This window comes from Sceloporus occidentalis, unplaced genomic scaffold (genome assembly GCF_023333645.1).
Source record: "Sceloporus occidentalis isolate IW3139 unplaced genomic scaffold, rSceOcc1.0.p SCAF_2, whole genome shotgun sequence".
Lineage (NCBI taxonomy): Eukaryota > Metazoa > Chordata > Lepidosauria > Squamata > Phrynosomatidae > Sceloporus > Sceloporus occidentalis.
The window spans coordinates 77,752,538-77,778,075 of record NW_028316982.1 but is presented as its reverse complement, the minus strand read 5'-3'; the positions used below and the strand labels follow the sequence as shown (position 1 = coordinate 77,778,075).

General features: G+C 41.2%; 1 protein-coding gene across 2 annotated transcripts in view; it reads right to left on the bottom strand.

Annotated features, from left to right (window-relative positions):
* The window catches only part of TACC2 (transforming acidic coiled-coil containing protein 2), a 206,969-nt gene that overhangs the window by 107,656 nt on the left and 73,775 nt on the right, over positions 1–25,538 (bottom strand). For both annotated transcript variants that reach the window (XM_089510070.1, XM_089510071.1), the window contains exon 6: positions 766–906. In XM_089510070.1, the coding sequence (XP_089366196.1) occupies positions 766–906 (141 nt within the window). The remainder of the gene's footprint in view (positions 1–765; positions 907–25,538) is intronic.

Below are 25,538 nucleotides of genomic sequence, written 5' to 3'. Positions count from 1 at the left end.
ACTGGTCTCGAAGTTGTAGTTTAAAAAACTTTTGCCAAGCTGTGATGATATATCATGAATGGAGTTGTTAGGCAAAGGTTTTGGCTTTCACTTGATCAAATTAAATAGATTTTCACTTCCTTCTTAACTATATTAAAGGAGGGAAATACTTTACCTTAGTTTGTTAAACAGAAAGATTAAGAAAGGCTTTATTTTAGGCAACTTTAGTATATGGAATATTTTGTATAATAATAACACCCTGAAAACAAACAAGATCCCATCAGTGTAATGGATCATATAATGTTAATGAGGTACAAATTTAGCTTGAATGGAAGGAACAGAAAAATATCTTCGTAATCCTCAGTGGCCTCATTTCTAAATCTGGGTTATTTGGGGCGGGGGGGAGGGTGACTAGACTACCATCTTTAACTTTATTTTTTCATCAAATTTGATGAGAGGAAAAGGAAGGAGTCAGCACATTTGTGAAACCAATGTTTCCTTCAGTCTCAATTCTGCTGATTAAACTTTGTCTCTACGTTAATTTGTACCTCACATTTTTATTTAATAGTCCCACAACTGTATCAGTTGCAATACTGAATTTTAGACTGAAACCTTCACTGTGTGAGAGAAAGAATCCATCCCTCCACTGTCTACTGACTTAAGTAATTAACTAACTCATATAACAGCAGGCAAATGTTTGCAATGCAAGAGCAACAAAATACTTCTATTAACATCAAGATATGATGAAAGACAAAAATTTGTTTTGACAAATGACATGTACAGTACCTCTTTGCTTCCACTGTCAGTCTCTTGTTCTCCTGGTCAGGTTGCTCTACCTCAGTAGGTGCTTGAGGAGTCACAGATCTCAAGTCAGGAAGAGATAAGTCACTATTTCCAGTATCTTGGCAACCATCAGACACAGAAATGCTGCAAAATAATAGATCATTATTGTAAAATACTAATATCTGTAAAACAAAATAAGTACACGTTTTATGTGTGGCATATTACTGCACAGATGCTAGACCTGCCTTCATTTTCCTGGTGCCCTGTAGATGTTTGAGCTTCAGTCCCCAACACCCCCACTTAGAATAAACAGTGGCCAAGGATCTTAGGACCTGTAGCCAAAAACATCTGAAGGGCATCAGATTGGGGAAGGCTGGGCTAGACTATGGAGCTTATTGCATGAACTTTAAAACTGGCTCAAGCCTCCTGGGCTGCAGCTGGGACACAGGATGGAGGTGAGGATTTTTGCATGTTAAATTGTTATCTAACCACCGGCTGCCATCAACTCAGGTCTCAGCCGTGCTCTGCCAGCACTTTTTAGAAGCCGGAAAGCTTCCAGCTTCGAAAAACTGCTGGCGGAGCACGGCTGGGACCCAGGCTGATGGCAGGTGGCAATTAGGCGGCAATTTAGCACGCCTCCAACCCATGTCCCTGCTGCAGTCCAGGAGGCTTGAGCCAGTTTTAAAGTTCATGTGATAAGCTCCTATTGTTGACTAGACAAATGGCATCTGGTAAAACATCTAAAACTTATGCTGCACCACTGGTGAAGATAAAAAGGTGGTGAATTGACCAGAGACATCATGGCACAGCTGTCACACTACAGCTGAAAATTATTTGTTTATTTATTTATCTACAGGTTTTCTCCTGATATAGGGATTCAAGGTGGTTAACAGCAAATTAAAAATCATACAAACTAAAAACAATACAAAACATTTAAAAGTATAAATGTAACATTTAAAAAATATTAAACAATGTATAAAGTTAAAAACATTAAACATGAAAATAATAAAAAATGTATTTTTAAAAAATTCCATAAAAACCTTAAAATCTGAATCATACAGCACTTAAAAGTATGAAAAACCCTCATCAGTGTGAAAAAGCCTGATGGCACAAAAATGTTTTTACCTGTTGCTGAAAGGAAAACAGAAAGGAGCTAGCTTTAACTGTGCAAAAGCACTCCCGAGAAGCCTATACTCACCAATGAAATATACATTGGGACGGTTAGAGAGGAAGTCTTCTAAAGCTGATCTTAGAATCTGAACAGATTCATGTGCATAAAATATCTCCTTTAGACACTGGGTTCCCAGATCATTAATGCCTTAAAGATTAACTATAACACTTGAACTCAGCTCAGAAACCAAATGACAACCAGCAGAGATGTACAAACAGACATATATCTGTTTAAAAAGTACAACTATTCCTGAGCATTACTTCTTTAATAGATAATTTGGTATCAGAGGCAGAAATAATATAGGAAGAATATGAGTATACCACAGAAAAGAAGAGCAATTTAATATGTTTCAGCAAACTATGTACACTGGTGCCTCGGGTTACGAAATTAATTCGTTCCGCCATTCCTTTCGTAACCCGAAAATTTCGTAACCCGAAAAATAATCCGTTAGCACTGGAAAGCCTATAGCTGCACTTTGCAGCATTTGAATTTCGCGCCGAAATGAATTTCGTAACCCGAAAAATATTTCGTAACCCGAAACAGTTTTTGCCAATCCAACTTTTTCGTATCCCGGAAATTTCGTAACCCGATCATTTCGTATCCCGAGGCACCAGTGTATTCAGACCTAACAATACACACATGTGAAATGAAACAAACAGATCAAATAGGCTTTGTATGAGTAAACAAAACACTTTAAGCCTTCTACAGATCAACTGAGGACTTCTTCCAAAATTCATGGATGTCTGCCTTGTTTTCCTTTCATCATCCACTAGCCACATAGCAAATTCACTTTCTTAACATCACTGTACAATTACGCATGATGGATTTCTAAGTATACAATGTACTGAAAACCTACTAACAATTACACTTACCTATATGACTCCAGCTTCCACCCAGAACATGCTACCAAATCTACTGCTTACAGCCAAGCCCTCTGATACAACCGCATCTGCTCAGACCCACAGGATAGTGGCTCAGAGTCTTGGGTCCACAGCAGAATTTTCTCAGATTACAATACCCACTTAAGGGAGTGAAAAATCAAAGGAATAAGGCAAGAGTGGTATCTTGAAACAATCTACTGAAGAACAAACCAAAACCAGAAAATCGTTCACAGGGAAGCCAGGAGGATTGCATGATGGAAACATAGCAGGAAGCCTCAATTACACTTTAGAAGCATCACGGATGATCACATCCCTGGCGCTTCCACAACATTTCTGCCACATTTGGACATTTGCATGATGTTTCGCCCTGCATCTGATAAGGTCCTATGACTCAGCCATGAAACCTACTAGGTTTCCCATATAGACAATTCACATGCATTCAGCCTCAGGGGAAAGCAATGGCAAACTTCTTATGAACAAATCTTGCCAAGAAAACCCCTTAATAGGTTTGCCTTAGGATCACCATAAGTTGGAAATAACTTGAAGGCACACAACAACAACAACAACAACAACAACAACAACAACAAGCACTGTCAGCGTATTAGCAGCACGCTCCCCTATAGACCTATATACCCAAAGGAACTAGGCAGCCAGTCCGAGCAGATAAGGATGGTACATGATAAACTATACTGTATGCCGTATCCTTCCTACAACTTAGTGTCCAATCAATATGTTAAGCCACAACTTGGCTGGCAATGCTGAGAATTGCAGCCTGACACATCTAGAGGGCACCAGCTGGAAAGGCTGGACTGTATTAATATACTAAAATCTAACAGATTTTGACTGTTTTGACTGTGCAATTTCAGTTTCCTGTTAATAATCTCAAACACAGGAATCAAACATTTTCAGAGTTCCAGTATAATGCAGAAACAACAATATTGTTTTACTTTGCTCTGACATAATTTCTTGTGCCAGTTATCAAACATGTAAACTCTGTAAGTGATGTGTTCTAAGTAAATTTTAACATTTTAGATCATGAATTCTGAATGTATGAAAACATCTCTAATGTGAATCACTGAACAGGTGAAGAAAGGAGGTAAAACCATCATGTGTATTTTTGTTATTGGAGTGCCCTCTATTGATCAGAAACAAAATAGCAATGGAAATGTTTCCCTGTACTCAAACAGGTTGAAAAGAAGAAGAAAAAGTACACACAAAATAATAATCTTTTCCCATTCACCTTCAGAGCAAACACTATGAATGGTAACACACTAAGGCTTTTTTTCAAAATGCAGAAGGATCCAGAGTAGCAGGTTCTTTCCCCATTATGTTTATGGAGCTCAGGTTTGTGGGATTCTTAAGGAAATGTGTTAGCAATAATATGGCCAAACCAATGTTGATGTATACCACCTCCACATGTGAGTTTTCCGTCACACATGACATCTAGGTCAACTGGCCCCAACTTCTGGCTCTAGAATATAATGTGTCATTCCAGAAGCAGAGCATTACTTACTCTGCAGTAACTGGAAAAGAAAGAAAGAAAAGAGAGTGTTGTGACACCCTTAAAAGCTAAATATGGAGTTTCCTTGATGGAATGAGCAGGCCCGGGCAAACATTGCTTGCTTCTCATTACAAATCATTCAGGAATTTGAAGTGAGCAAGAAGAGGGCACTAAAAGAAGCCCATTTAATTCTTTAGAGGATCTGTACTATCAGCACCATGATTTATGTTCTGGAAGTGACATATGAAGAAGTTTATAGCATGCCTTTAAAACATGCAAACCATCATACTGGTACATAGAGCAGATAGAATCAGACAGTGGAGAAAAAATGGACTCTCATTTTAATAATCACTCACCACCCCAGTACATCTGTGCCTAGGTAAACACTGCATCAACTCTAATAGCAAACTGACCAGGATTTGCTTAACATTCAACCTCAGTATATTGCCATCCTGGTCTGTATTCTCCCTCGAGTTTGCAAACTGTACCATTCTCTTCTCTCGGCAAGACAAGAACTCTGTTTTTTCTATAAAGTCTCTTCCCCCACCCCATTTTGCCATCTCCCAAAATGGGCACACGCTGCATAAGTAGGGGTGAGATAATGTGATTTCTATTCTTTCATCATAGATTTTATGAGCACTAATGCTCAGTGTCCATTCCTAGATCAGCTTTTATTTGGATGTTTACACTAAATGAATATAGGTACGCTTTAAAAGATACACAATAATATATTTGTAGTGGTGGTGGTGATTTATAACAGATGGTAGAAATTCCACACGTTCAGATTAATGTATCTGTATAATGTCTTTTTTTGTCATTGTTGTTCAACTGACTGCACTGAAGATTTCCTGTGTACAAACAACATGGAATATTGTCTTACAAAAGGGAGAGAATGGGAGAGTAATGGGCATTACTTCTCCCTCTCAACAGGAGAGCTAGTATCGTGCTTTCGGGGGTGGATCAAATTTGGGGCTCTCTTCAGATGGCATAATTACATCTTAATTCAATTTATGCCAAAATTACATTGCAGAAGCCTCTTTCAAATATACATGATATACACTCACGGTTTCACTTTTGAAAGTACAGCATACCTTGACCTCTTTGAATGAAGCAGAGAAAACAGAACAGGCAAAAGTAGAGAGCAAGCCACATAAGACAGAAAAACAATATTAATATTTCAGGTGAAAAGACAAAGGCTTTTCTATATCATATCTTTCCCTGTTATTCACACATGAAGTTGGAGTCTCTTCAAAGAGGACAGAAGAGGCTTCTCAAATATATTTTCCTCATTCTGATACCTTAGGGTGTGCTATAGGAATGAATACCCTAAAGACATGAGACCCAAGGGTTTCCCAGATATCCAGACCACATCTTGGTGGTGCAGAGTAGGGGTAAGGAGGAATAATCTCTTCCTTGATCCACTGAAAGCAATTTTCCAATGGCATATGTACACAACTGAATCCTGGCCCGACATATTCCAGTTTTAAACTAAAACTAACTACAATTCCCCATTACATCTGAACTTTAAGAATTCTGTGAAGTTTAATCAAGAAAAGATCAAACCATGGTTTATGAACTTGCTATATTCATTTTCAGAATAGAATATAAATGAGCCAGACTTTCTAGATTTTGACTATAACAGGGAACTATGAGTAGTTTAAAATGGAAAGTGGAAGCACATGAGAAGGATAGGAAATGAATGGACCAAATGTTCACTGCAACTCACTCATGTAAGGGAAACTACATTTTCCTGTGGGAGTGCTCAATGTGTGGACAATACTGGTGACACCTCAGGGGAGGGGGGAACAACCAGTTGCGGCAGCAACTTGCTCCCTTCCCTGCTTAAAGCGAAGGAGAAGGTCTGACTTCTGGTTTCTCAGGGATGACATTTTGTTTGGGAGGGAGGAAATGGAGGGGTGGATTAGCAGAACCTTGAAGAAGTGCTCACAGGAGGAGGCATGTCTTGTCTTTTGAGGCTGCCTGCACCAATGGCACTCATAGGTGTGGCCTTGGTGCCAGCAGATAGGGCTGACAGAGCAGGAATGGCATGCCTTTGGGGAGGCATGTTGCGGGTCTATAGTGGTGGAGGCTGCTGCTTCATTGTTCGCTGGTTGCTTCCATAATGCTGCCTGCCTTCTGGCCAGCTGGGCCCAGCAAATGGAGGTGGGACATGGTTCCTCTGAGGAAGGGTACTCCATTCCTCCTTCCTTTGGGTTCATTCCGCAGGGCTGCACCTTTGGACTCCCTCACCTTGCAACCTGTGTCTGTGTCTGGGAGGGGAGGCAGAAAGGGAGGCAAATGAGGGTGTATCCCAGTGCCCTCCTGAGTTCTTCTTGCTTCATTCTTACAAAGTTTGAGGGATACCAGGGAAGAGCCTCTTCTGCTGACCCAGGATTCTGGGGCCTGTCAGCTGGGAAGGAGCTAGGGAAAGTGGCGGCAGGGAACTTCTGGGTGACATTGGGGTTCAGAGTCCTGTGGATTTGGAGACAACATTGCCCTCTGACTTAGCTTTGCCTTCTTTGCCCATGGGTCAGGGATGTGCACCTAGAATTTGCCCCCAAACTCACAAAACAGTGATAACAGGTATCAATGTTTTGAGGATTTTGGTTGTTACTGTAGCTTGCTACATGGCCAACACAGCTTTCTGGGTAACACCTTCTGTACCAGCTAACACCCTAGCTAGTGCTGTCACTGTTCCTGTTACATATAAAGCACAATCTCTGAAACACAGAGGAATTTCCTTAAAGAAAGACGTTTGGTTCCCACTCAACAAGCTAAATACAGTAATCTCAAAGATATTATTCCTCTCATTGACCTTTACTGAACCTACATGTGATCCCAAGAACATTTGTTCCCTAACTATTATCAAGTTCCATAATAAGACCTTAAAGATATTTCTGCAATTAAGCCTAATGATTAGGTAATGCACACAGCCACATTATAATCATAGAAACATACAAGTATTCTCCTTACCATTTTACCAACTGCCTATTTCTTAGCTTCCTTTGAGTGAGTTTTTCCCCTTGGCTAATTTTTCCATTGACCTTATAAGGTAATATGAAATATCAAGTAAATAGCTACATGCCATCTATGTAACAGCAACACTGGAATAACTTCAGGCACAAGATACAAACACACTGTGGAAAACAATTTGTGAGAAAAAAACAGGGCATCACAAAACCAAGCAGAAATGTTTGTATCCCTGTAAATGAAATTATGGGCTGATATCCCTTTATGTATTTTTTACAAAGGATACCTATTTCTAATAACAGAAAAATAAGTTTATGGAGAAATAAAGGCTGTTAACTGAAGATCAACATGTATGTTGTGACCTTTTCTCAGAAAGATGGAAGGCAGGGATACTACTACACATTAACATTGCAGCCAGTTTGACCTCTACCCCAGATGACTTTGCAACCTAAATTGTGGTTTAGTTCATACATTCTGTCAACAACCAGTTCCTGTTAATTATAAAGACATTAATAAAAGAAAAAGAGGACAGCTGAAAGAAAGCACACAAATTAATGTTTTCACTCAGGAAGGAAACTAGGCCCACCAGGCACAGAATAGGTGGCTAAGTTTACAAGTGAGGGTGGGTAAAGGATACTGTAATGTTAGAGATGTGATGCTTAAATTATCTGATCCAAGAAAGTATGCTTAAACATTCCTGTGGGTGGCATGCATGTAACCATGTAAAAGAAGATGGAATCTTATCAACCACCTGTTTGGCATCATTGGGAGTGAATCTAACATTCCTTCTCAAGCTGCTAATCAGCAGGAATCATGTTTTTTAAAGGGTGGTGGTTTCAGAAATGAGGGGGAACTTGATTCATTTTTGTATAGCAATGGCAAGTACATTTCTATACCGCTTACCAGTACACTTAAGCACTCCCTACGTGGTTTACAAAGTGTAAGCTAATTGCCCCCAACAATCTAGTTACTCATTTTAGTACAGAACTGCAACTTCATAAAAGCTTTATCAAAACAATAACAACACTCCACTGCAGGAATACTCCATTGCACAAATTCTGTTAAAACACAATATGTCTAATACCGTATACGCTCATGTATAAGTCTAAAATTTTAGTCACAAATTAACCCAAAAAACCTAAGTCAATTTATCCACGGGTCAGTGTAAGTACTGTATTTTGAGCCTTGACAGACTGGCCATAAAGGCTGGCATTGAGGGGGAGTGGGGGTGTGGCATCTACACGATGCATGCCCCAGCTCTATCCCATGCTGGCGTGATGCCATGTGCCCCACCACATAGCAGGTGACATCGCGCGCTCCTCTGGCGCTGCATCCAGATGATGCAGCACCAAAGGAGCGCTGAAAAGCCGTGGTGCCGTAGCTATGGCATCCTTTCCACGGCTGCAAGGGAGGCCTGTTCAGCCCCTCTGACTCTTATAAAAAAAATAACGATTCCCTGATGAAAGGCAAGAGTGATATCTGTCCTGGAATCACTGACTCCTCTCTACTCCATCAACCATTCAGCTTTTAGTGTGAGCGTAAACAGTTATGCCTGCTGGAATTTTGTAATTTCTTTGGCATTGTTTTCCTTTGTTTCATCCTTCAGATCCTTTGTTACATGCCCCTAAGTTTTAACCTTGACTTATCATGGGTCATATCAAAATCTGTAATTTTGCCCCCTAAACCTGCCTTCGACGTATAATTGAGTATATATGGTAATTATTCAAAATGCTGTCTTTTGCAATATGGAAGTATTTTTAGATTACGATTTCCATTATCCTCAGATAGGATGATCAGTAAGCATCAAGCTTCAAAGCCTAGAAATGGCCACTAAGAAATCCTAACTAGAGTTGGTGTGCCAGACATCAGGAAGGCACCATGTTAGGAAAGTCTGTAATTAAGTTGCATTGGGCAAGTTTAAAAATAAGCAAATAATGAGGTTTATTTGTAACTTTAACAGATAAGCGCTGGTGGCATTCATGTTAAATGTGAGTCCTGGCACAGTTGGCTACTGTAGTCTAAATGCCCTTAAACAACAGACAAATCTGGTGTGGGAGCGTGGGCTGAGAAAGGAATGCAGTATATGCTCATAGACTCAAAGACACATGATAACCACTTCAGAACAGTTGCTCTTATGCTCAAGTGGAGTGGATAGAGGCATTTCTTCAACAGGATACTGAAGCTGACACCCTTTATTGCCCAGATATTCCTTGCTACTTAGCTTACATCTGATGTTTAGGTATTCTCTTTACAATATCTTATTTTAAAAATGTTTCAAAGCCATTAGAGAAATATGACCTAGCACAGATTCAAAGTATATAGTAGAAAGAAAGCAGGACTGTCATATGGGTAATGGATTACTAAAAATATGGCTAAGGTAAATAGAGAAATGGTGCAGACCTTAAAAATCTGCTAAAACAAAGGACAAAACAACCAATGTGCAGAGCAGGGAGAGAGGAGGAGGAGGCAGTTTGGTCATCTGGGGAGAACAGTCAGTGTCGGTTGCTTCAAAACTGTTTTTCAGAGAACTTGAGTGACCTAGGAAATAGCCCTCCTGCATTTGCTGCCAAGTGACTCATTGGTCAATGGAATAAAAGCCATTCAACCAGAACTTGATATAAGTAACCTGAGGACTGGATATAGAGGACTTGGGGTGACCTGAGATGTATATGTATATGTGTATGTGGTATAAGCCTCTCCCATGTCAGTTCTTTGTGAAAATAAGGGATTCAACCTGTGTTGGATGGGGTCAATCTTCCCCTGAAGACTTAGTTTTGCTTTATTTCTGAATGCTTAAGTTTTTGCAATGGCCAGCAGCCATTTGTGTTTGCACAACTATAGCTGGTGTACAAACTATGCCTTCTCCTGGAGATGCTGAACACAGTGACACATGTTTCTGATGCATTTTACTTGGACCACTGTAACATAGCATATCTGGGAATACCTTTGAAAAGTGTCCAGGAACTTCCATTAGACCAGAATGCTGTGGACAGGTGGTGCTGATTTCCATGTAACAACTTCACTGGCTATCAGTCTATAATTGCGCACCATTCAAAGAGCTGATTATGAGACAGAATGTCCTGTACAGCTTTGGACCAAGCAATTTAAAAGATGACATTATCCCCTTCAAGCCCCTCTAGGGCTTTATATATTTTTATGCTTTTACCACCATCAGAATCACATCTGATGGGGACATGTGAGAGGGATTTCTTGGTGGCCACTACTAGGTTTTGAAGCTTGCTGCTAAGGCAGATTAGGCTGGCTCCTTTGCTATTGTCCCACACAGACACAGACATAGTCTTCAGATGAATCTTAAATGGGGCAAGTTACAGAGACCACACAATGCCCCTGTTGAAACAGCTCAACTGGGTGCCAGTTTATTTCCAGGCACAATTAAAAGGGCTGGTGTGTGTATGTTTTTAATTATATTGTTCTTTTAAATTGTGAGCTGCTTTGAGACCCAAATTTGGGAGGAAAGCATGATATAAATATAATAGTCACCACCGCGACCATTAGAAATTAAGCTGCTGGTGTTGTTGATGAAGGGGGCTTGATGTGCTTATGTGCTATTTGGTTTTTTTAAAAAAAACAACAACAATGTGTTTCAATTTTTAAAAATGTGTTTCTGTTTTAATTGTATTTCTGTCTTTATTTGAACTGCATCACTGTTATTTATAATAGATAAACATATACATAAAAGTACCACACAAATTTTGGAACATTTTCTCCCCACAACTGCTTATGTGTCAAAACACAAGGTGGCATACAGCATATAAAAACAAACCTAAACCAAGAGAGCAAAATAAGATCACCCAAACAAAGTGTCATTAAACACACACACAGCACAGCACAGATTAGAAAGAAAAAGCAAAGTGGTCAGTGCTTTTTTAAAAAAAAATCAGATTAAAAGCAAGTATAAAGAAGACTGCAGAGATGAGTTCTGTTTCATCAGCACCAAGAATACTACCAGAAAGGAACCAGTACTGGATCCCTACCAATCAAATAACTCAATTTAATTGTGGAATAAAACCCCACTGGAATTGGTGATGCTTACTATTGAGTAGACATGCATGAGACTGACTAGGTTTTGAATCTGTGGATCAATTAGGGGAAAGTGATGTATATACCTGTGAATGTTGGCCCAGTGAGCATGCTGCTTGAGGGTGCATCTACGTAGTAGAAATAATGCAGTTTGAAACCAATTTAATGGTCATGGCTCCATGCTACAGAACCTGGGGTTTGTAGTTTTGTGAGGGAGCAGCACTCTTTGGATTAAAGACCTTGTAAAACTACAAATCCCAGAATTCTATATATTGGAGCTACAGCAGTTAAAGTGGCATAAAAATACAGTATTTCTACCATGGAGATGCACTCTCTGATGGCAGATGGTAACAGTGGGGAGCACCCAGACCTGTGCAAGCTATAAAGCCTGCTGTGTACCCTTATCCTAACCAGACCCTCTCTGATACTGTAAAAAATATAGTCCCATCGTCAGTGATGAAGAAAAATTCTGCAGAGAGTCTGGATGCTTTTGTACATGAAGGAGAGGAGAGAGGGCAATTATTATCTTATCCTTTCTGTCAAGTAGCAATATGTCTTGGGCCAGCCCCATTTGAGTAATGCACATTGCATTAGAGTCAGCTTCTTCTTCTTCCTCCCTTTCAAGTCAGGCAAGGATGGTGAGTTAGTAAAGCTCAAGCCAGGTAAGAGAATGGAAGTGTGAGAGGGAAAATGGGGCACATCCACAGATTTTGATGAACAAGAGTATACATGGGGTCTCTCTGCATCAAGCCCTGGTCATGCAGGATATTAAAGAAAGGTAACCCTCTGCTCACCTTGTTCACAGTCCAGAAAAATACTCCCATCTATCTTTCGTTATATGAGATGAGGTTTTGCTGGCTTCTGGCCTGCCATCATATCCAAAAGTTACAAGAGAGTGCTTATATTTAGCATTGCTAGCACTGACCTACCATACATCTTCACAATGTCTAATCAATATTTGAGTTTACAGATATGCCCTGTCATACAAGACTGTCCTTTATTCAAGGACACTACAGCTTCAGAGGACACAGTGGCCTCTTTTCCACAAAAGAGCCACTGAAAATATGCCCCAGAAAACAGAGTCCTGTAAACTTCTCCTTCTTCAGTTTAATATGGAGATTATCACACACCCAAATAAAGCATACTTTGCCAATGGTATAAGGTCATGTTAGGGGGTTGTTATCGCACAAAACCATTCATTATCTCATGTGTATGGGAGTATATACATGTACATATGTATGTTAAAAAAAAAGATGATGAGTGTGACTCTGTGTGTGTGTGAGAGAGAGAGAGAGAGAGAGAGAGAGAGAGAGAGAGAGAGAGAGACCACACCTTAGACACACTGGACTGAGCAGGTACATTGGTTGAGGCTGCAGCAGCATCTTGTCTTAAGAATCAGGACAAGATGGGTGAGGGAATTAAAAGCAACATCTCAGGATGGGCCCTGCCAGAGGCCATGATCCAACAAGCTTCCCCATTCTCTTCCTTCTCCTCTTCTCTGAGGCAGAGGTGGCTACTCCAAGTGCCCTGCTTGTTTTCTCTTCTCCTCCAAAACAGTAAAGGTTTGAGAAGAGGGAGAGGAAGGGTGGTGGTCAGGGCTTCTAAGCCTCATGCTCCCCTTAAGCAACTCTTATGCCCCCCCAGGGTCCTGGCCCAAAATTTGAGAACCACTCGTTTAGGACATTTAGGCCCTAAATTCCATGCTTACTGAATGTTAACACAATAGCTGGTAAAGTCTTAAAGTTTTTGAATGGACAGTACCAATCCAGGATGCCAATGAAGTATATCAATTCACAGTTCTCCACTCTCCAAGTTGTTTATGAACAAACTTCATATAATTGGTGGGAAAAGTCTAGCAGAGTTCATTCCCATATCTTCTAATATAGGTTGTTTTGTTTTTAAATGTAATATAACATTCAAAACCATTATTTTCCTCACCTTCAGGCTGCAGCAGGATAAGCACTGTCCTGCATGTGTAAATGTTGCTAGCGAATGTCTTGAAATTTCTGTTCTTTAGAATCACAGAACTAGAAGGGACCACAAGGATTATCTATTTCAATAACCTCTCACGTAGAAATCTACAGCTAAAGTATCCATGAGAGGTGGGAATACAACCTCTGTTCAAAAATCTTCAGACTCTTGGTAGGCATTCCACAGTTCTAGAAGTGATTACTCTTTAACACTGTGCAGATCACAAAAAGCTATGGAAGTCTTTCAAAGACATGGGAGTGCCACTATGTCTGATAGCCCTGGAGAGAAATCTGTACCAAGGACAAGAAGCTACAAAGAATGGTTCCCAACTGGCAAAGGGGTGCACCCCATGTGTTCAACCTATATGCTGAAAACATTATTTAAAAATGAAAGCAGGGTTAGACTCAGGAGAAGGAGTGATGATAGGAGGAAAGAATCTAAGATTGTTTGGGGGACCATTTAGAGAGAAATTGGAATATATACTGTTTTTTACCAGTACCTCTAGAACAGTGCTTGTTACAGTCTCTGATGTGACGGGCTGGCAGGGTTTTTCCCAATATGCAAGGCAACAGCACCATATCTGTGCCCATTGACAACTGTTTCCTTCTTTCCTGGAACTTTGCCATGTTCTAACCATCATGGCCTGGCACTGGTTCACTGACCACCACTTTGAATAGCACTGCTCTAGAACACATATTTCTTAGTATTTATTGAAAGTGACAAAAGCAACATTTTATGCTTGCACCCCATCACATTATGTAATTTTTAAATTTTATTTATTTATAGTAATTTTGTTTACAATATATATTTCTATTACATATTTATGTCAAATTTCTAAAATTATATCCATATACCCTCCTCCAAACGGTCTAAGAATAGTTAATATCCATTTCCTTTATGTATATTATTGTAATAATAATAGGCCTGTTACAGACTGCCAAAATAAAGCTGCTTCGGGTCTCTTTGGAGGTATGCTATTTAAATGATGCATGGGTCCTAAGAGTCTGGAGGTCGCGCCAAAGCCACACTCCATTCCTAAGCACTGGAGTGCAGCTTTGGTGCAGCTTCTGGATTCTTAGGACCCGTGCATCATTTAAACAGCATACCTCCAAAGAGACCCGAAGCAGCTTTATTTTGGCAGTCTGTAACAAGGCAATAATAATAATAATAATAATAATAATAATAATATTTATTTATTTATACTCCACCTCTCCAATGAGATTGAGGCAGCCTACAATGCTCATTCACGTCCTTGCACCCCTTGCCTTCAAGCTCCCCACCCCCACCCTGCAAGCTTTCAGGAATTATTGCAAAAAGTTGCTAACAGCAAAAAGGCCAACCCAACATGTCCAAGACAAAATACCTCCCTGTGAAAGTACTTTCTGTGAGGAGAGGCTTGAGCTATTAGCCTTCTTCCGAGCCTTTACTGCTGATCTGCATGGGTCACCTGGTCTGGCTACCCAAGCTTATGGACAATCAGTCTGAAGCAGTGTAATCTGCAGCAAATAGTTTCAATTTGCACAGGGGAATGCTGTGGGAATTTCCTCAGAAAAAGCACCCCTTGGAAATGCATGAACCATGCATACCATGCTGATCCAGCACACATACACACCCAGCTGCTCTTAGTTAAAAAAGGAGGAGATCCCTAAGTGTTTGATTCAAATATTTGGGCAATATCACATCTATTTTGACTCGATGACATCAGAATGGGGATGGGAGGGGACTGTGCTTAGAAATGAAGATCTGTATCTAGCTTGGTGGCTATGGAGAGGGTGGTACTTGTTCTAGGAGATTCACATTCAGAATAGCATCATTGGTTTGATAATGTAAGTTGCCTTGGGGAAAATGCATGAAAGAAAAAGAAACTGAGTATGCACAAATTAACTTTTTCTGACAGCTCAGAAGATTCTCTCCCAATGGTCAAGGAAAGGGGCCTAACACACTTTGTTTTTTACTACTTGTTTCTCTGGTGTTTAAAAATAAAACAAATAAGCCAATATTTCTACTTTGCAAATATATTTATGCATATATGATTCTGAGACATTAAATTACTTGTTTAACTTAATGTAGAGAGATCTTGCAATACCTCTGAGACTAACTGAAAAAAGTTGGCAGCATGAACATTTGTAGACTTTAATCTACTTCCTCAGATGCATTTGGCATTCACCATATGCATCTGACAAAGTAGACTTTAGCTTACAAAAATTCATGCTGGCAACTTCTTTCAATTAGTCTCAAAGGTGGCATAAGACCTCTCTACATAATGATTCTACAGACTAACATGGCAATATGTTGTTTAATTTAATGAAGACGGGGGAAAGAGTGGAGAACTCTGGTGAAGTTCTCAACACTTAAGTGAAGGCATCTATCTATTCATGTCATGTCTACGTTGTAAACTCTATAAAGCCCTCTTCAGGCATCTTTCCAAATGTGTGAAAGATGGGGACATGGGAAGGAATGCAAGCTCTGTTTGCAAACACCCCAGCAATGCTAGATACTTTTGTACACTGATCACAAAAGACTGTAGTGGGGTCCTGTAACAGCAGAACATTAGTGACAGAGCTCCCCTAAGTGAAAGCTCTTAGTAGGGAGAATGGGAGCATTGTAAACATGTTCAACTAACCATGGATACAGAGTGCTCTGCAAAACTTTGTGCTCAACAAATGAAGGTCTCGCAAACTGCCTGGGAGGGAATCTCTGTGAATGTAATTTTGTTTTATTTGCTCATAGTCCCCCATCTCTTCCCCATACTTATTCATTGTTCAAATGAACAAAAATGGGCCAAAGATAAAGCTAAATTAAAACCATAAGTGACAAAAAAGAAACTAAACCAAACCCAATATAGACCACTGTGGTTGAAGGCTTTGAGGTGATTCATTGCTCCTCCAAGTCTCCAACAGAGGTTCCTCAAACCTGGGATAGAAAATGAAAAAGATGACTCTCATGGCCTAACACTCAGAGTCCCCCATCATGCTGAGCAGTCTGTTATCACAAGGGTTGGGGGATGGAGTAATAGGCTTGTGACAGCTGCCCTTGAGAGTCAGTAACAAAGATATAGTATCTTGACTGGACAGATGGAGGGACAGAATCTGAGCTCCTATTACATACTGCCATCTGGAAGACATTTGGCACTAAATGACCCAATTTTTCTTACACGCACATAATCAGAAGTACAGGCCATCTTTTATGGACAAGCATTATCCAACAGCAAGGTAAGCTAGCTAAGGGTGTTGCAAAAGGCTTGGAATTTGTTTTAAGGAAGCAAAAAATTAGACATTACTGAAGAATCAGCCGTGCTGGTCTGAAAGGGTTGGCTAACTGTCTTAACACAGTCAGCAGAGACAAGAGGAAGAAATGCAAAGGAAGCACTGCATGTAGAAAGTATTCCACATTCTTAACCCAAGCTGTCACAAAACAGCTGTTGGATATTTCTGTGTAACTACAAAAACAAACAAAGATAAGTCTTAGTGTATGACAAAAAGACAGTGTAACTGTGCATGATCATCACTCCAGCAAAATAAAATTTTGTTGCAGTGCCATGTGTTTAAAAAAACTGCATATTTGTATCCACTAAAACCCATTTCTCCACAGCCTTGTTCTGGTCCTCTCAATCAATTGGTCCTGTTTGCAATTTCAATTATGCAGAAGCTGATATTACACAGTGTAGTTTTCCTTCACAGATTTCATTATAACATAGAGAAAAAATTGTAACCCATGTAACCATATCTTCTTTACTGCATGCTAACAAAATGGGCAAATACAATTTACTTATACTAATAGTTAACTCATCTCTTGTGAAGCTAAATGTTGGCTTATCCTTCAAAATTAATACTCTGCAACTCTGAAAGTTCAAAACAAGGCTGGCAGTTCTCAGGTCATCACTCCTTCCATTCTTTGCCACTCTAGCATAAGTGTATTTATTGGGTAAGAAGGGCATTACGTAACTCCCTACATGCACCATCTGCTAAGGGTGCTTTTAAAATATCCATCTGGAAATGCAGTATTGCTCAGTCTGATGACTGATATGTTAGGATAAATAGAGAACTGACCCATCCCCAATTGCCTCTCTCCTTCTACAACTCACTTAATATTTATTTTTCATCAGAGAACACTGTTAATTGGCAACATAGGTAAGGCATAAGACCACAGTTATTTTCTCTAGAAAGCAACTCTAAAAGCATATACAGATGAAATAGTACCATGTTCATATTCGAGAAGCAAAGCTAACATCTTTATCTCATACAGACACAAGAAGGAATCACAGGGGTGGAACAGACAAGCCAAACAAAGCAGTTTCTAACTGCTTTGAAGGCGAAGAGTTTAGATGACACACGCCTCCAAAGCAAGTGGAAGCCAGACAGAAGCTGCACTCCAGGGCTAAAAACCAGAGCAAACAGAACCCAGGATAGTTCAGCTTTAGTGCAGAAGATCCAGCCCAAAACTGGCTTGAAAGGAGTGGGAAAATCTGCTCCTTTTTGGTGGGCTAGTTGGGGACTGTGGTGTCAGCCCAAATGAGGGCTGGGTGCATGTGGCTACCATGGCCCTGATGAAAACAGTCCCTTCATGGTCCTGGGGAGGCCCTTTTGGGCTATCTGTTTTGCCCCATAGTCTCTGCTGTGAATCAAAATAATCCAGAACAATAATAATATAATAATAATAAAATGTATTTATATCCCACAAGAAAAACAAATAAAAAACCCAAACAAATCTGAAATGATATCTGATAGCCAACTGTAAAAAAAATCACAGAATACCTAACCAAAAGTGAAGAGTAATCAGCATTCATTACTAAAATGCAGAATGCAAGAAATGCCATGGTTCTTAACCGACACATAGGGTTTTAAAAAAAAGGTCTACCAAGAAAGATAAAAAAGGTCTAACCAATATGAAGCCAATTTATCCCCATTCTCCTATGCATGCAAAAATGGCAGTTCTCAGTTATCCCAGTATAATTCATGCCAATTCAGCTCAAATAAAATTTGCATGAGAAGTGCTTTCCCAAGACTGAAGCCTACCTTTATGGCCTAAACCAGGGGTAGGCAACCTGCGGCCCGCGGGCCGGATGCGGCCCGGCAAGGCCTTGGGACTGGCCCCAGCCCGGTCCTGCCGCCAATTGCCGCCGGAGCCTTTGGCCTCTCGCGTGAGGATGTGGGGCCTTTAGCCTATCAGGAGGAGGCGGGCAAGGGGGGGCATGCGGCAGGCAAGGGGGTCAATTGTCTATAGAAGCCTCAGAAACATGCATTTATATTAACATTTTTTAAAAAATCAGCAAATTTTTTCATGTGCCCTCCATTTTTTAAAAAGTGTCCTCCATCTGAAAATTTTGTCCAACATTTGTCCTGGTTTATTTCTTTATTTAATTTTTTAAAATTATTTAATTATTTATTTTTTGGCTTCGGCCCCCCAGTTGTCTGAGGGACAGCAACCCGGCCCCCAGCTCAAAAAGGTTGCCTACCCCTGGCCTAAACTAACAGATTTAATATATATGTATCTTTTTCAACTTCATTCCAGGGAGACCCCTTCTCATTGCTGTTCAGACATTTCCTGTTATTTGATAGTCCACAACTGGTGGCCACTGCATAACTGGAACAGCCCAATGGGTATGCGCTGCAAATAAAAAAACACTATGTATTTACCTGAGGTAACACTTGTCTAAGAATCTCTAGGTCTTCCAGCGCAACTCTATGGTCAACAATTGGCAGATGTTGACCATAGAATAATGCTGGATGACCTACAAATGCCTAGTGAAGTGTTTTCTCTAGTAATCTCTAAGCCCTTCAGCACAACTCTACGGTCAATTTCCAGCAGAGTTGCACTGGAGGATTTAGAGATGTTACCAGCATTGGTGCCTTAAAATCCTAAATGTGTATGACTTTTCTTCTGATGACCCTATGCAGAGTGCCTGATGGGATACCTGACGTAGAGTTCTCCATCACTGCAAGACGGACAGGTCACGTAGGCTATTGAAACATAGATCAAAGAGGCCCAGATAGGAGTTGCCAACAGAAAAGAGTCATTTACACCTTTGAGGCAGATTTATGGCCAGGATGCCTTGCCAGGCCAGAACCATTCTCACCTTGAAGACCTCTATAGATCAAGCAATCTTTAATATGTAGATTTGGCTTTGCTTTGAAATGTGGAAACAACTCTTCGCCTGAGGCAAGATTTTGTCTATTTAAGGTCCCTCAAATCTTTTGTCTATGTTCCATGTTAGAATTCAGACAGGCTTCATGTCAGTCTGAGTTCTGATATAGTTCCAGTCCACTCCCCCTCCTTCCTTCCCCTCCGTGTTGCTGAGTCTTCATCAATCTGGACCTGGAGCACCGCCAATACAGGTGAATATTCTCATTAGAAGGCCTCATGTTATCTATCCAGTGCTAACTTACTATATTCCTGAGTTCTTGGATGATTGTGTGAGTGTATGATTGTCTTATGTGTGAATGAATAATAAACAGTATTCAGTTTTCATAAAACTTGTCTCTGTTGACCTATTACCTTGGCTACCTTCGTATACATAGGATAGAGACCGCTCCTCTGTTTGAGCTAATGATAAATTCCCCAGACCAAGGTCTCCTTATTTACAGAGATTCCTAGAGGAAACATATTGATCAAATCCACAAATAGTAAAATCCGCAAAATCAAAGCCACAAATGGAGAGGGCTGACTGTATATTAAATCTGAAGTGTGTTTTAAATATTCAAATGTTCTGGGGGGAAATGCAGGGAAAGTTTTGTAAAAAAAATTGACAGATAATAAACAGATGGCGAATACATTGTGCAGTCAGAATTATCTGAACACAGTAGTATCTAAGTAACTGTGTCTGAGAAGTGATGACTGAGGAAACCCTTTCCTATCTACTATATAAATTCTTAGGCAACACAATGGAAGGGAAAAACTGCTACCATACTGTGCACAAGACTGTGCATTTGGAGTATTTCACAGTTTAGCTGCCAGCTGCTTAACAACAGCTGCAAGTAGCAGACACCAAATACATTCAAAACACCCATGGGCTCAGCCTGCAAATCAAGTAAATGTTGTGAGTAACACTTTGATCAACAACTGTGTGCTGCCTTCTCAAGTGCTACAGTTTGCAGGTATTTGGGTCAAGCTTGGAGAGAGCATGTATCTGAAGTTTTATTTTAAATATCTGGATCAGCTCTGTTGAAAGAAGCAGGAAACATAAGGATTTTTTAGCATTTGAAGTTAGCAAATAAAAGCAACTACAGGGAAGCACATAGACAAGAAGTTACTCAATGTGATTAATTTAAGACAGCATTTGAGAAGTGTCCCCAAAATGTCTCAGCACGTCAAATATACTGTACAATCTCAGTGTATAGAAACTGGGAGTACTATTTCAATGCATCCAGCTGTAAATACAAAACACAACATTTTAAGCTTGATTATCCTATATCACGCAATAGTTTAAGGACCAGTGCAGGATGCAATAAAGGCTGCACTTTTAATAACCAGCTTCCTGAGCTAACCACAAGGAAATCTTAGGAGGAACATCTGAATACATCCTGGCCTTTCCCCACAGGATACGCTAACTTGTGTGTTACAGTTCTGGATAAGGAACACTTGAAAACTAAATATGTCACATCCCATTAACAAACTACCAATACAATGAAACCTGTGCTATTGCTATAGACTGCTGACTAGAGAGAATAACCTGGATATAATTGTCCCATATAATTCAGTTATTACTGAAAGCATCTGGTATTTTAAAATGAAGCACTTTTAGAAAGTGAGTGTCTTGCCTTTTTCACTTCTGTACTGAAATCCATTACAGTCAAAGAATCAATTGATTTCTATTCAATGATTCATAAACAACTGCTTTCAGCATAACCTGAGATGAGGTTAAGCTCTCAGGACAAGATCTTACTTTGCTTTGCCAGACCTACCACAAGGCTGAGTTAGGCCATTGTCTAACACAGCAGGATACTGCAGGTGGGTAATTCACTGCTCCCTTGTCCTAGCAGAGACCTCACACTACTTTCAACTGCTGTGGCTCAATGCTATGGAATCCTAGGATTTGTAATCTGTTGTGGGACCAGAGCTCTTTGACAGAGAAGGTTGAATATCTCACAAAAGTGCAAACCCCAGAATTCTATAGCATTGAAGCCATCGCCTCCCAAAAATAGTATTCTACAGTGAACTCACCATGGGTCAGCATAAGAAGGACGCTCCAAAGAAGAGATACAAGGACTCCCTGAAACAACATCTCATGCTTGGCCAAATTGATCACCAACAATGGTCCACCGTGGCCTCTCATCAGGAGACATGGAGACGCACTATCCACAGTGCTGCAGCCTTTTTTGAAAGCTCACACCAAATGAGTCTTGAAGAGAAATGACAATGCAGAAAGAACCACAATCCAGAAACATCACCCAAGGAGACTTTGTGCTGTGCTTTCTGCAACCAGGCTTGTTTATCTCGGATTGGCCTTTTTAGTCATCAACGCACTTGCAGAAAGTGTGGGATGAGTCCTTCCTGAATCTTCGTTTGCAAAGAAAAGCCGGGGGGTGGTGGTGGTGGTGGTGGAAGGTTATAGTGCTGTCAAACCATTATTTTTGCAGTGCAGATGCAGCCTAATAGCTCGCAGTGACAGCAAATTTAAGGGACCTCAGGGTCCTTTCATTTTCACCTCCTCCTCCTATTATTTTTGAGGAAAGTCAATGGTGTCCTCCACCATTGCATCTTCATTTTCCTCTTTTGATGGATAGTGACACTGCATCATCTCCCTCACTTGTGGCATGGACAGGATGGCCTGCTAGGGACAGAGGCCAAAACATGGGCTTGGTGAATCTCCTGACTCTTGGGAGTAGAGTTACTCTTTTGCTCAAGGTGGGGTGATAAATAGGTGTAGGACATATAATCCAACTCTAGTTCAGTTGGAAAAACTAGATGGCTGTTTGGTTTTTACCTGAAAATCTACAGCAGCAGCCCTCCCACCCTCCACCCCCTAGTATGGAATACTCTCAATGATTTTCTCTCAAAAGTGCCTCCTCAATGAGAAAGGCAGAATGGCAGAGCCCCCTCATGTGAATGACAGCCTACAAAGACCTAGCTGCCTCCACTATAATATGTGTGTGATGTGTTCTGTCTGCTCTCGAGTCGTTTCTGATGCATGGCAACCCTAAGTCAAAGCTATCATGGGGTTGTACAGCCTCAAGAAATGCTATAAGATGTACTTCATTCAACTGATGGTGCAAATTATATGGAATTTTAAAGTGAAAAGCAGTATGGAAATGCCTTAATATTTTTAAAAGAAGATATGACAGGTATGGGCAGGAACTAATTTTTATGTGAACTGATTTTTCAAGCTCATTCACCAGAATCTTCTGAAATCCTTGCCAAAGGATTCCTCAGCCAAGGAAAAATTTCCCTGAAAGCAGTAGTCCAGAAAAAGATTGTTTTAAGTGAACTGCACATATGAGACACATTTGAATATCATACTAACACAGTCTAGGGTGACATGGGAAACTGTAGCAAGCCCGGTTTCAAGATGACATGTTTTAAAATAACTCCCATTTGTTAATTCAGATAAAATGACAAATGGCAGTTAAAACAGAAGTGAAAAACTTCTTAACTCCTCCTGCTGGATGCCCAGAAGGTGGGAATGTGAGGTGGATGAGGGGAGTGTGAGACCCCATGGCTTGCTGCAGCTTGATCTTATTATAGGACACATGGCCTTTAAATTACTCCATTGACTGTAATAAACTGTTAAGACCCATATTGAGAAAGAGACAGAATATGTAGAACTAAAAACTATTTAGAACACTTCTATATATACACTGAACATCAGGGGTAGGCAACCTTTTTGACCCGGGGACCAGGTTGCTGTCCCTCAGACAACTGGGGGGCCGAAGCCAAAAAAATAATTAATTAAATAATACACACACACACACACACACTGGGACAAATGTAGGACAAAATTTTCAAATGGAGGACACTTTTAAAAATGGAGGACACGTGAAAAAATTTGCTGATTTTTAAAAAAATGTTAATATAAATGCATGTTTCTGAGGCTTCTATAGACAATTGCCCCCCTTGCCCCCTTGCCCGCTGCTTGCCCCCCCTTGCCTGCCGCTTGCCTGCCTCCTCCTGATAGGCCAAAGGCCCTGCACCCTCACGCGAGAGGCCAAAGGCCCCGGCGGCAATCAGTGTCAGGACCGGGCTGGGGCCGGTCCCAAGGGCTCACCGGGCCGGATCCAGCCCGCGGGCCGTAGGTTGCCTACCCCTGCTGTACATTATATATTGTACATACACCACATATATATGTATAGGCTTGCCATATCCCGCCTGGGGGCGGGACTTTCCCGGTTTGGGGCGGGGCCACACGGTCCCGCCCCAGTTTAGCCCCTCCCCCGGGACCTCCCCCCCCCAGCAAGGCCCTGGAGGCAGCTCCAGCCCTCCCCATGGCTGTGTGCCACCCTCCCCGCCTCCCTGCCTGACTTAGCCTAGAGAGCAGGTCTTAAAGACATCTGCCACTCAGAGCTATTGCCAGCCCACTTGGTATATATACCCTGCAAGAGGCATTACTTTCAGGTTACAGTGAGCAAAGAAAAAAAGGCCATCAATCGTTCCTGTTTCCCTGGGAGTCTAAATGCCTCCTCATCTTTTAAATGTCTACCACTCAGTATTGTTGTAATTCTTTATCACAGGGTCGTTTTTGAGGCCCTAAACACCTTTCCTTGTAATATGCAAATTTCTCCCAAAGCTGACCAATGGGAAAGAAGCAATCAGCCCCCCTTTGGGTTGGTTTTCAATGGCTTGGTGAAGGAAGAGATTTTGCCTTGCAAGTTGCTGGTAAATAAAGAAGGCTTTGGGGTAGCAAAGGCTGCAGAAATAGTTTGACCCCCCCCCCCCTTAAACATCCATGGCTCAGTGCTATGGGATTCTGGGAATTGTAGTTTCTTGTGGCACCAGAGCTCTTTTGACAAAAGGAAGCTGAATGGTCCACAGAGGAGGCGGGGGCAGAGCCTCTTGCCAGCAGTCTTCGGTGGAAGAGAGGAGGCTGATGGTCCTGGCCACCTCCCTTGGCTCCCTCCCTCCTCCTCCTCCTCCTCCTCCTCCTCCTCCTCCTCTCAGAGCTCATTCACTCTCCCTGGCTTTTCTCTCCCCCCCCCACTCTCTGCACTTTGAGACCCCTTTAACTGCCAAAGCTCAATGCCACAATAAACTACAATTCCCAGGATTCCATAGCACTGAGCCCTGGCAGTCCAAGCAGTGTGTTTTGGACACAGAGATCCTCCAAATGAATCCAGTCCCTAGCTTTTATATCTCTCACACACACTGCAGGAATAATAACCCACTTTGAGACTGCTTTAACTCAGTGCTAGGGAATCCTGGGAATGCTAGTGTTTGGGAGACAGTGATGGCTCTGAGGCCACAATAGACTACAATTCCCAGGATTCCCCAGCACTGAGCAGTCTCAAACTGGACCATTTCCTCAGTGTGGATGCACCTGGGGAGGAATTCTGGGCACTGCAGTTCAACTACGTTTGGAGGGTTATGGGATTCCCTGTCAGAGATAGCTCTGGGGCCACAATGTACCACAATTCCCAGCATTCCCCAGCACTAACCCAGGACAGTTAAGTCACTCTCAAACTGGATTATTTCCTCAGTGTGGAACTCTGGGCATTTCAGTCCAGCATTGCTTTATTTCTGCAGTGTATTTTGGACCAGAGACAAGGTGACCAGGCATCCTCCTCCTTTTCCAGGACATGTCCTCTTCTGTCACATTTCAAAATGTCCTCCATTTGGATCATGGCTAAGAAGCATGGATTTATAATTACATGGGTGTTTTTAGCTTTAATTTTGGCCATGTCCTACATATTTTTGCTTGGGTGCCCTACATTTTGGGGTGAGGGCATTGGTCACCTTGGTCAGAGAGCTTTCCAGGGGTTAACTGCCATTCTGCTTTGGTGCTGGAACAAACCACCATTCCCAGAATTCCATAGCATTCAGGCAAGACAGTTAAAGTGGTCTCAAACCAGATTATTTCTCCAGTGTAGATGCAGCCCAAGCCTTTTGCCTCTCTTATGCCTGAGATTTCAAAGCCCAGCCTTGGCACCACAACAAACTACAAATCCCAGGATTCCATAGGATGGAGTGATGAGAGTGAAAGCAGTGTGGCAGCAGCCTAAGTGTGCTTAATGCAGGTCTTAACATGGTGCACCTCTTGCCTACAGAGTCTCACAAGACTTTTTTGTTGAACAACTTGTACCCATTAACTCCA